Source organism: Taudactylus pleione, unplaced genomic scaffold, assembly GCF_031769625.1.
Source record: "Taudactylus pleione unplaced genomic scaffold, aTauple2 ptg000006l, whole genome shotgun sequence".
Lineage (NCBI taxonomy): Eukaryota > Metazoa > Chordata > Amphibia > Anura > Myobatrachidae > Taudactylus > Taudactylus pleione.
The window spans coordinates 27,812,629-27,826,001 of NW_028284409.1; the positions used below are offsets into that span (position 1 = coordinate 27,812,629).

At 41.1% G+C, this 13,373-nt stretch overlaps 1 protein-coding gene across 1 annotated transcript in view; it reads right to left on the reverse strand.

Annotated features, from left to right (window-relative positions):
• Positions 1-13,373, reverse strand: part of PLG (plasminogen) — a 176,171-nt gene that overhangs the window by 56,440 nt on the left and 106,358 nt on the right. The window contains exons 10-11 of the mRNA XM_088451795.1: positions 11,167-11,332; positions 858-1,033 (exon numbers count right to left, since the gene is read on the reverse strand). Of these exons, the coding sequence (XP_088307921.1) occupies positions 858-1,033; positions 11,167-11,332 (342 nt within the window). The remainder of the gene's footprint in view (positions 1-857; positions 1,034-11,166; positions 11,333-13,373) is intronic.

Sequence of the window (13,373 nt, forward strand, 5' to 3'; positions counted from 1 at the left end):
TGGCTGCTATGTTGTAAATCCAGAAGCAGTTGGCTCTGTTACGGGTCACTTGTTACACCTGTGCCATCAATACAGCACTCCCATATACCTGTCACATCAATACAGCACTCCCATATACCTGTCACATCAATACAGCACTACCATATACCTGTCACATCAATATAGCACTCCGTGTACCTGTCCCACATCATTTACCCATTATTCTGCATTTTGCAGAATATCACCTCAAAATTAACATTTCACTATAGGCCAAATTAATCTAATTAACAACTTCTAAGTGCCTAATTAATCATTATGGTGGGATGTCCCAGGGGTGCTGAACCAAGTCCCAAAATTTTACCCCAAAATAAGGATTTTTCCAGACTTTTCACCTAGTCAGGGGCTGCGAGGAAATAACTCTATGGAAAATTAATGTGGGTTACCTTGTGCAGCTAAATGAATTGCAAAAATGTGTGCCCATCCACGCTACGTTGTATTTATCCGTATTGGTCTGTGTAAACTGGTTAAGTCCCAGAATACCTTCCCAATGATCAGCTGGTAAAGCATGCTGAGGCTTGTAGTTTTACAACTGGAGAGCCACACGTTGGCCAGGCCTAGAGATGGCCAGTAATGAAGATCCTTTTTTTGCAATTGCACATGCAGGATACACAAGTATGTTACCTGGGTCAAATAAGTAAAATGTGTTTGTTTTAAGGGTTTATTCTATGGATCCTTATCATAACTATAAAGTCACTGACTATCCTCACTTACAAGAATACAGTGAAAAAATAGGATTTTTTTAGTTTTTGAAAAGTATAACAAAGTATTTTATACAGGGTTTTAAAAAGTATCACAATTGTCAAATTTACTGTCTTTACCTGGACTGGAGGAGACTATTGTAGGCTTTGTTGTCTGAACGGGCTTTTGTTCTATCTGTGGAGCTTCAGCACATTTCTTCAAGCTACAGTACTCCCATCGGACGCTAGGATCAGTGGTGTAACACCACGGACTCTTTTCATTATCTGGGTTTCTGCAGTAATTTTTTTCAAGTGCTCTGTAAACACAAATATTAAGACTTTTATGCAATTACAATACTTTATTTCAGCCTAAGGCATGCACAGCTGTTCCGATTTGAGGGGACTGCCCCACCTCATGTAAAGAGCACATTCATCACCTTTTGCAGTAGGTTGGGAAGTGTGTCCCTGCTGCACGTAGCAGAGGCAGGTGTATCCAGTATGTCTTTGTAGCAGGGTAAAGAGGTTGGGGGGTCTAGCACTTCAAATGTGCTAAAATGTCACTGGGAGCATGGTCACACCCATTATGAATATGATGCATCTATACCCACAATGTGCCTTAGATACTCCCAGGGGTATATTTGCTAAAAGGCAGGTTTTTAGAAGTGGAGTTGTTGCTCATAGCAACCAATCTGATTATGCTTATAATTTATCTAGCACCATCTCGAAAATAGCTAGAAACTGATTGGTTGCTATGGGCAACAACTCTAAAACACTTCTAAGATCAAGCACTTTAGTAAATATAGTGTCCAGATTTCAGTTTTCCAAACATTGTGATGTACAGTATGATAAAATAGGATTTATGGCACAGTGATATGTATAAATTACTTAGGATGTAATTATTATACATGACAAGGAACCATATTTCCAGCACCACTTTTATGTGGCATGTTTGTCTATTTTATGCTTCAGTTAGGTCACTCTGAAGACAAGCAAAGAAAAATGAATGCAAGAAAATGAAAATTGACATGTGAACTGCTCATCACAACACCTCACTCGTCACAACTGATGTCTATTCTGAAAGTCTATACAACAAACCATAAAAAACACCATTACTTACTGCAACACAATAAATTCATAAAACCCCTATTTTCCAGTTTTAATTGAAATTTATGAAGTTTAATGCCTCAATGCATTCTGAAATGAAATCATACTGTAGGACAAGTAAACAATCGCAGATAAACAAAATGATTCTATGATTTAGTTAACAATATTTAATCCAAATTTTTGACTAAAACTACAGTAGCCACGTTTTATAGCTTCCGAACACACACATAATTTTTTCTACAACGGATATCAATTATGGTTCAGTAAGTTCTTCCCAATACTATTGCAGACCTTAATCATAGAAACATAGAATTTGACGGCAGATAAGAACCACTTGGCCCATCTAGTCTGCCCCATTTTTAAACATATTGTTACCTCAACCCTTATTGATCCTTACTTCTTCTGAAGGATATCCTTATGTCTATACCATGCATGTTTAAATTGCTTTACTGTCTTAGCCTCTACCACCTCTGATGGGAGGCTATTCCACTTGTCCACTACCCTTTCTGTGAAGTAATTTTTCCTCAAATTTCCGCTGAACCTTCCATCCTCCAGTTTCAGAACATGTCCTCTTGTTCTAATACTTCTCTTTCTTTGAAGAATGTTTCCTTCCTTTATCTTGTTAAAACCCTTTATATATTTGAATGTTTCTATCATGTCCCCCCTTTCCCTTCTCTGCTCCAAACTATACATATTAAGATCTTTTAGTCTTTCCTGGTATGTTTTGTGGTGTAGACCTTGCACCATTTTAGTTGCCCTTCTTTGTACAGCCTCTAATGTATTAATATCCTTCTGGAGATATGGCCTCCAGAACTGAACACAGTATTCAAGAAGAGGACGTACCAATGACCTATACAGTGGTATTATCACTTCTTTCTTTCTGCTACTGATTCCTTTCCCTATGCAACCAAGCATCTGACTTGCATTCCTCATTGCTTTGTTACAATGTTTGCTTGCCTTTAAGTATTCTGAAATAGTGACTCCTAGATCCCTTTCCTCTTCAATAGTTTCCAGTATAGTGCCATTACTACTATATTTAGCTTTTGGATTTATGAGACCCAAATGCATGATCTTGCATTTTTTTTGGCATTAAACTGTAGTTGCAACGTTCTTGACCATTCCTCTAGTCTACCTAGATCATCAATCATTTGTTTTACCCCTCCTGGTGTGTCTACCCTGTTGCATACCTTTGTGTCATCTGCAAAAAGGCATAGTTTTCCTTCAATACCATTTGCAATGTCACAAATAAAGATATTAAAAAACACTGGTCCAAGTACAGATCCCTGAGGTTCTCTCTAGCTGCAGGGTTTTGATCAGTAAGGAGGGCATATTTTATTTTTGAAGGGCAAAACTTTAGATGTGGTGTATCGATAAAGCTACAATAGCCGTATCGATACATCATGTCTAAAATTTTGCACTTAAATTAAAATATGCCCTCCTCACTGATCAGCACCCTGCACCTAGAGTGAACATTAGGTACTCCACTGGTAACATTTCCCTCTTGAGACTGCACTCCATTTACTACAACTCTCTGTTTCCTATCCTGTTTACCTTGCGAGAAGTGTTGCACTTGTAAGTTGCTTTGCTTTCTGAACTTCTCTACAGTTCATCCAAAACCAGCGTGATTGTGTTGAGATTATACTGGTCACTCTATGATTTGAAATCTACAGTCTTGTTCTTTTCCTCAAAGGTATAGTTAGGAGTGTAGCTAGAACTTTGTGGGCAAAATTTTGAAGGGGCCTCCCTCCCTTACTCGGCACAAATAGCACCCCCCATGCCTTAGAGGACACAAATAGCACCTCCACACTAAATGGGCACACAAAGCACCCCTCTCCTTCCTTGCCAGGCAGGCTTAGCACCCTCCGTTACTGGGCATGCTTAGCATCAATCACCTCCCTCTCATTTTTGGGTGCACCACAATTATGCCATTCCTCTGTGCACAGTAAGTCAGCCAGAGAGCCACACCCCAGCAGAATACCTTGGTTTTGTGTCCTCATCAGTCACCATCATGATCACTCCGACTGACTCCCGCTGCTGCCTGTGGCCCTATCCAGCACCTGATGTTAAAGGGGATCTATCGACGACACTCACACTGCCTCTGGTGCACAAGGAATGCTGGGAGGTGTGACATTATTGCCCCTATAAGCAGGCAGAGAGAATAATGTGTGGGCTATGCTGGATGCATACTGAGAAGCCAGATCCGGGACTGCCAGGAAACACCTCTCTGCAGTGTCAGGTGAGCTTTTCATAAAGGGGAGGCGGGCCTGGGGGCGCAGCTCAGGTGACGAGACCTGTACTGACCATGCTTCCTGCATCTACAGTACTGTAGCCATGGCTTTGGGTATAGACCAGAGGGTATTACATGGTGCTGCAAAATGCAGGGGTAGCCCTTTTGGTTCAGGGTACCAGCCATTCTGTACAAGTCACCTTGGGTTCCAGCAAAAGAGCTTCATTCCTCCTTCTTGTTTGACAGTTGGTGTCATGGGTTTATTAACTAAACAGCAGCTTATAAAAGCTGCCGCTTCCAGCGTATTTAAGCCCGAGAACCGGACCCCCCCGAACATTGCAATTCCGAGTCAGCTCCAAGACCGGCTTGGGTTTTCCCGCGTGACTCGAATCTGAAAATGAGGCAATACGTCATCCTCCCACTGTTGGATTCTCTCAGGTTTTGGATTCTATAACGGTCCCGGTGATCGGCGCCATTTTCATTCCAGCTGTGGAGAGTGTAAAGAGCAAATGTGCTCTGTTCTTCTAGGGTGCAGTCAGTGTTGTGTGTTGTTGTCAGTGACTTGTAACTATTTGTTCAAGGGTGCAGTGTTGTCAGGCTGGGGCTGCAGTACATAAAGCGGGGGGTGCTGCTGTGTCACTCACTGCTGTCCTGTCAATCAAGGGGCTTGGGCTGCAGTACATAAAGTGGGGGTTGCTGTTGTGTCACTTACTGCTGTCCTGTCAATCAAGGGGTAGGGGCTGCAGCACATAAAGGGTTGCTGCTGTGTTGTCCTGTCCATTAAGGGGCTAATGCTGCAGGTCATAAAGGGGTGCTGTGTTATCCAGCGGTGCTTTGTCAATCCAGGGGTGCTCTTCCCCAGTGTAAAAAAAAAGTTAAAATCTTTTTTTTTTGTATGTGTGTGTGTGCTAGGTAGTTACTAGTTACTAAACTGCCAGACCGCAGTTTATCATCCACGTATTTGTGACTCTGCAGGTGGTCCGTCTGCGCTCTGCAGGGGTGCTTTGTTGTTCATCAAGGGACTGCTGCCTTGTCCAGGGGTGCTCTTCCCAAGTGTAAAAAAAAATTTAAGTTAAATAAATTAACATTCCACAAAAAAGGAAAAAAAAATCTTTTAAACTAAAAAAAACAAAATTTTCCTAAGAGACCCACTGCTGGTGGTGATGCAGATCAGTCAGCAAAATCTAATGACATCTGGTTGGGTCTGAAAGAACTGGCTACAATGAGTGACATGTCTACCGTGACTTTGTCTGATACAGTCACCATTCAGAGAATGGTGGATGACTATTTTAGGGATAGCATCCAAATAGGCATATCAGACAGTCTGTTTCACTACTGGCAGGAAAAAGAGGCAATTTGGAGTCCCTTACACAAACTGGCTTTGCTTTACTTAAGTTGCCCACCAGTGTGTACTCTGAAAGAGTTTTCAGCGCAGCCGGGAACCTTGTCAGCGATTGGCATCGGAGGTTACTTCCCCAAAATGTGGTAATGATGATGTTCGTCAAAATGAATTACAAATTCCACGAGGAAGACCTTTACAGCAATTAAATAAAAAAAATACAGAGGCATCTGTAATGGTGGATTCCAGTGGGGACGAATTAATATTGTGTGAAGAAGAAGATGTACACACTAACGGGGATGATGATGACGATTCGACATCTGATCTTACCTATGTTGTAAAGCTAGTTTGTGTATGTAGAGATCATTACCAGCAATGTTAGCTGCCCATTGGTAGCTTGTTTTGTGGGGGCCCAAACAAACCAATCGCTTCAGCCACAATTGCCAGTCCCTGTCGCTGAAGTGATTGGTTTTTTAAACTGTGCATGTCCTGTTTAATATATACAGTACAATATAAGGGTGGGTGAGAGGGCCCAGTAGCGGATTTACCGCTGGTCAACATAAGTAGCCGCCTAGAGCCCGGCGGATCCCAGAGGGCCCGCTGACAGGGCCGTATAATGTATGTATGTATAATATGTAACCGGCCCTGGTGGTCTGCCAGCACATTGGTCAGCTGCCGGGTGCCTCTCTGTGTCACTCTCCTCTCCCCTGCTCTGTGTGCTGCATGTGATGTCACACGCACAGAGAAAGAGAGAAGAGAAGCCGAGAAGATGCTCCAAGAAGAAGCAGGGGTGTGCGTCTAGAGCAGGGGTCTTCAACTGTATTGCAGACCGCAGTAAGTGCAGTCTGCACTACAGACAGAAACAAACACACTGCCGCTGATCTGGCATGTTTTCTAGATGTCCCTTGTTTAGAACTCCACAATTTTCTGTCCAAACAGAATACAATTTATATTTACCACTGCTTTTAAAAGCCACACGATTTATCAAAAACACCGGACAGTCACAATTCCCGGAGCTGGTGTATTCAGCACACGAGTTATTAACTCTACGTTATATACAAATATCTGTTTAGACAGAAAATTGTGGAGTTCTAAACAAGGGACATATGGAAAACATGTGCCAGGTCTAAAGAAGTACTATTTACCTGTACTTTTGAGCCTTTCTTTTTACTCTTATGAGATAGACTACATTTTTTCATTGTCTCAAATTGCTCTTTTTTCCCTTCATTTTGTTGGGATACACTTCATTTGAAATCCACCATTTTTTCTTTCACATTTATTTTTATATTTCCATATAAGCTTATATGTTTGACCGACACAGTGGTATCAGGGGACTGTAATTTTTTATTTATAAATTTATGTAAATTCATATTAATTTCTATTGTATCTACAGATTAGTGGAGGCACAATTATTGGAATTTAATTGCTTCAAAGCTTGTGTGCGCTCCCGTTATTTTTCCATACATGATAATTTAAAGGGGCTGACTACCCCTTGTGAGGGAGCAGCATCAAGTTCTTGACACATAAGCAGAGTGTTTGGCACCTGAATCTATACATTTTTTCTCCAGCTGCTGTCTACCCTTGCCCCTTCACTACCCCAGAACTGGCCTCCCCTAACCCCCTCCTTGCCCCCTGTACTGCACCAGCTATCTACCTTTGCCCCCCTCCCTACCCCAAGCACAGCCTACTCCTAGCCCCCTCCTTGCTTCTCTGCACTGTGGCAACTGCTGACTGCCCTCTATCCCCAGCTGTATCCCAACTTCTCCCTGCCTTTACCCCCAGCTCTACACCAACTGCTGTTTGCCCTCAACCCAGTCTACCTCAACTGTTACCTGCCCCCAGCACTGTCCCAACTGCTGCCTGCCCTCACCCCTCATAATATGTGATGGGACCCAGAAACAGTGGAGTAGGACCCTCATTTTTTTTAAAGTGAGGGTCTAGGACCCACTAATTTTTTCTGTCAGCGCGATCATTTGGAGTTTGGTCAGATAGGGGTCAGATTGTAGTCCCCATTGATAATTTCTGTGAAATCTCTGACATTGTGCTTTTAGTACATAGCTACAGTACATAAAATTATGCAGAAACTGCATTTCTACATAATTTTATGTAAAAAACATAGGCCCCACAGATTGTAAAGCTGTACACAGCACATAGCTGAGAAAGAACTTGTGCAGTCTGCCTTAGTTCATTACCCTTAGAATAATTGATTAAAAGTCAAATCCTTGCCTTTTTTTAGTAAATGCAAGTGAACCAGTTCCCATAATTAATGTCTGTGAGTTTAGGAAATATAGTAGATAGTCAGGATAAATTGCAACTACTTCCCAACCAGTGGCAGATTTTTCCTAGGGGCTGAATGGCTGCAACCACCCCAATAAAATCTGTTGTCTCAGTGAGCCAGTTGCAGTCTGTGACTGCACTGTGTACACTGTGACTGGCAGTGGCTTCCCATTGCAAGCACTACCTACCAATCACAAACAGTCCCCCTGGGGATGCCAGTCTGGGCTGCAATTAGTAGAGAGTCTCTTCTAGTGGAAGTTGCTGTTCTGCCTTTTGGGCAGCCCTACACTGCTTCTAGTGGCTGTAGTTGATGCAGTCCCTAGAAGCCGGTGTTATGTCCAAGTGCGGCGTCACAGCTGCTTATGCGCATGCGCCGGTCTCGGCGCCTGCCAGTTCCATTGTGCAGGCACCGGGACCCAGCTGACTGGACCAGCAACAGTGGCAGTCCCCTCATGCAAGAGGGTAGGAGTCATTGCTGCTCCCAACTGTCCTGATTTTGGCAGGATAGTCGTGAACTGATAAAGTTTTAAAAAGTTGAATATAAGGAGGAAAAATTACAAATAATGTAGGGGAAATAAATTAGTAACGAAAATACAGTTATGGATTGTTTGAGCCCCAAATCGGTGTCTTGCTTAGGGCCCCGTAAGGTCTAAATCCGCCTCTGGGAGGGCCCAAGGACAATTCTATCTTGTACCTCTGTTCTTTGCATTATGTGCAGTTTGGGACATTGCTGCCTGACATTTTTAATTTTATAGTTTATTAAACTGCCATCCTGTCTGTCACTGCAGTGCCATTCTCTTTCCTAGATGTGCCATGTTGGTAATTGAACTGCCACAGCTGCTGAAGTCTTTGACATGTGGCTGCTGAATGCCGAAAATGTCCAGAAATTTATATGGCCACAGGCAGCATCTCCTGCATGCCCCTTTAAAAAATATTTTGAACCACCAAGTTGATTTTGTGGGCAAAACATGGGTCACATTGTTCACCCATGCTCTCCCCTAAATTTGCTTTAGAATCCAAAACTTAAATTAAATTTACTACGAATCAACCCTTCCTTTTCCTACCTTCAACTACATACATACTCCAACAGCCTCAGGCCTCAGTCTTGATTAATAAAAAACATTTGTTTCCTGATGTGCCATGTTGGGAGCTGAACTGCCACATGTTAGTGCCACCCACTCCTGTCGCTTAGCTTAGTCAGCCAGCTAGCTCGATGCAACATTTTTGGCCTAAACTAGATGAAATCAATACTGTGAGCTGTGAGGTGGTCAAAATTGACTGGAAATAAATGTTATTGAGGTTAATAATACTGTATTAAATAAAACAGGCAAGAATTTTGTGATTTCAGCTGTTTTTATAATTTTTGTGGAAAAGATACAGATCCAAAACACGCAAGGGGGGTTTTGGCAAAACCAATCTAGATCCAAAACAAAAACACAGGGGTCTGCGCACATCCTTATTTAAATAGCAATACATGGGCTATTAAAAGGGGATCGGTATGAATGATTGCCAGACTTATGTCCGGCGGTTCAAATCCTGATGCCGAAAGACTGGCAGGAGTGAAAACCTAGATGAAAACTATCTATCCCTAACCTCCCCCCCCTAACCCTAACCCACCTTTAGGGGTGCCTAACCTCCCCTGTAAGTGCCTAACCCTAACCTCCCCTGTAAGCACCTAACAGTAACCCCCCCTGTAAGTGCCTAAACCTACCCCCCCCCCGCCCCCACAGCCTAAACCTAAGTCTCCCGGGGAGGTGCCTAACCCTAACCTCCCCCCGGGGGTGCCTAACCCTAACCCCCTTTCCCCTAGATTAACCCTCGCGAGGGGGAAACTAAACCTAAGTCCCCCCCCCGCGGCTGTCCGCACCCACTTCCCGGCTTACCTTTGTTCGGTATGCCGGGCGTCTGCCTCCCGACGTAGGGGTAATGATAGGCGTCGGAATTTCGACGCCTATCATTAGTCCCCTGTTTGTGTGATTGCACAGTCGGGAAGCTGGTGGTCGGCATTTCGACCGTTGGCTTCCTGACTGCATCCCATTAAAAGCATTGCCTTTTTAAAGTTTGGGCTTAAGTATGCTGGGAGGTGATGGCTTTTTGCAAGCTGCTGCTTAGTAAATAAACCACAATCACTGAGGAATCATCCATTTGGCTACTCAAAAGTTCAACCCTGTGTGATGAACCAAAGATTTTGACATTGATTCTTTGCTCCATAAGCCCAGTCAAGCCTTTTTTTCAGTGCTGCAAAACAGTTGTAAGCTCTTAACCCTGTTCCCTGAAAATAACTTTTTCAAAATAAGTCTGAAATTTACATTTTTAATTTTGTCAGCCCTAAAAACTTTTTTGTTGTTTTTAAACTCTAGCAGCTTATTGCTAACCTCTGTGCCATCTCAAGTTATTCACTTGACTTGTATTGCTTGAATCTCGATAAAAAAAATGGAAAATGGGGTTGTTCAAAACTTTTGACTGGTAGTGCATATCTGATGAAATATATACACACACATTATATACACATACACTATATACACACACATATACAGTATGATTCACACCTAGTGTGAATCATTAGAAATTACACAATTATTCTATTATCCTTATCTCAAAGTGGGACACACACAAAAACTACTATTGATAACTGAAGTAAGTTTACAAATATTAGTATTTTACTACATTGTAATATGTTAAGTTTGGATATGCTGACCTTAGTTACAGAGATCAGTAAATTGCTAGTAACAGTTGCACAAATCGAATTTTGCAGAGTTGAGCAATTAGATACCATCATCAAGTCCCCCTTTTGTTTCGCCATTCTATGGAATGTCATTTCTCAATCAATTTACAAATTAGCATTTTGCTGGATGTGTAACTCTATGAATGGAGCTGGGACAACAATGGATGATTCATTCTGATGTGCGACATGGGTAGGGAGCACTTAATTAAGGACAAATTGCGGAATAAGGGGAACAGTTTGCAGAGTTGACACAATTCAAATTGTATAAATTCTTCATTTTTCATTTTGATGAAATGCAATGTATTTCATATAATTGTACGTATTTTGCATTATAAATAACAATAATAATAATAAAAATAATAATATTAACAACAATATGCTGAGTTTGAACCAGATGAAGAGACTGTGATTATACTTGTTAGAAACCCTCATGGGCATAATGTGGGCAGTGTAAACTCTGAGTGAGATATGAAGAAGGTTTATTAATTGCTCAGATGCATAATGATATCTCTGTTACTGTCTTATATGGGTGAGATATCTCCTGTAATGGACACCATCATGTAGCATATCTTTCCCACTGTCTGACATCACTGGTAACAAAAGATATTTCTCACAGCTGCTAATATATACTGTATGTTCACATCATTCATGTATCCTAGGATATTATGACATTTTAAGTAATCTGCATTGATAAAAAAAATATAGCAATTTATTTGAGAAAAAAATTGTAAAAATCAAATATATACTTTTTTTTTATTCTGAAGAAAACTTTACTTACGCATCTGGAAATTTGTCAGGTGTTATTAAATGTGAGTGTGGCACCTTGGAGCTCCAGGCTTGACATCTTTTACCTGAAACCGTCATATATGTTGAACCTCTGTAAGTAGTACCATTTCCCTCATAACATTCTGAGACCACAGCGGGTGTGGTGGGTGCAGGCGTCACTGTGAAACAGAAAGAAATCCTACTTCACAATTGTATAACACTGTTATACTCAGTACATGTTTAAAACATATGTTCCTGCACATGTGAGATAAACATTCAACAAATGAAAATATGTTTCTTTTTTTTGTGGGTTAAGGGGGAGCAGACAGAGTGAGGGCAAACGCTCGGCTTCAGGTAACCTATTTGCTATATGTGGAGGAGGGGGGGGGGGGGCAAAATGAATAAAGGAATAATCAAGCGTGAATAACTCCTTTAACATATATGGAGTTAATTACTATAACCATATTACTTTATTTAGCCCCTAAAACAAAGTATAGGGTTAATTTTATTTTCTGAACAAATTTCATGTCACATGTGGGCCTTGGAATTTCATTTTAAACTGTTGGAGTCCTACCCATTACTTATTATAATATGTTGATGACAAATAGTAAAAATATGTACCCCATGCAGTGGCGTAGCCTGGGCGGACCATTTGAAGCTCGTGCTCTGGGCGCCAGCTTTGGGGCCATTTGCGGTGCATATTTTGGTCCTGCTCAGTTGTTTATAGACTGCTGTGGAATTTAACTGTAGCCCTAGTAGGTCCCGATCAGATGATGACTCTCCTTTCACTAGATCATATGACTGCTGCAGTCACACTGCTGTTGGTGTTCCAGCCTGGACCTATGTAGCTGACAGCACTCCAGGAGAATCATGTAAGGAAAAAGTGAGGGAGGGCATGTTGAAAAATGTTTGAGAAAAACTGGTACCACCAAAATGTAATCACACACTTGCTCCTGGCACCATGGCTCCATGTTTCACCTCTGACCCCATGTAATATTAAATCCAACAGATCTGACAACCATACCTCTCACACAAGACAAAAATATTCCTTTAAATTTCTATTCATCCTGATACCCAATAGTGTAAGTAAGAGTGGCCGAATACTGTCAGACAACGCTGTTACTTCAAGAGCATTTAATGAATACTTTGTGGGTTGTGCATACTCCTACAACACCTTCCCCATCAAAATGTAATAACAAATTCATATTTATTTCAGTATGAGAAAGGTAGGTTGGGAACAGTCTTATATTAGATCAAGCTGAGCTATCAATGTGGGCCAGACCTATTGCAAACTTTCTATGTCTTAGTGTGAATACTTATAGTTAAACTTATTGCCTCTGTACTAAATTCTGCCATTTGGTGACATTACCAAGGCATGGAGAATAGATGTATATATATAAGAACTATATAGATTATCCACAAAATGATGCTATGATCATTGTAGAGGGTCCAAAGGATGATATGCATCAATTTTTTAATAAAATTGAGTTTTTATTTTTGGCAGAAACCCGCCATTGATGTGATAAAATTATGCTTCAAAAGTATATTGATAAGGAATTAATCCAGAGAGGACTAAGAATATTTACACGTTCTTTCATGGATGATACCACCTTTACTGAACAATGGGATGCTGTTCTAGATCAATGCTACATGAGTCTGATGCAACTATTAATTAATTATAGAGAAAGTAAAATTGCAAATATTCAATTAGAATTAGAAAGATTACAAACAACTGTGAAAGAACATGAGAAATACCCTGAATATGATAATAGAGACATGTAAGTGAATAGAAAAATGTAAAATTTTTAAAAATCAATTATTGATACAAAGAATAGGAAACTACTAAGAGACCAGACTGACTATAATAAAGGACAAGTGAGAACCTATTATAGATCTCAGTGAAATTCTCACCCAATTAGATCAGGTTTAAGACCCTTACATATATCATCACACCTAGAAGAGAGGCAATTATTTAAACCAATCTGAGCCTAATAGAGATAAGAAAACATATAACAAATTTAACTCTCGACGTACACCGAGGCCCAATAACTCAGTAACGAGAAGAAACAGCTCTTGGTCAGATTTTGAACATCCCAATAGCTTTCTGAACCTGAAGGATGAAGTAGATACCCCGACTCGTGAGAATAGGTCCCCAGTAACCAAAAAGAAATTACCCACGAATCCCGTTCTTTAACCACTTCACGTTTTTTAGAGAAGGAC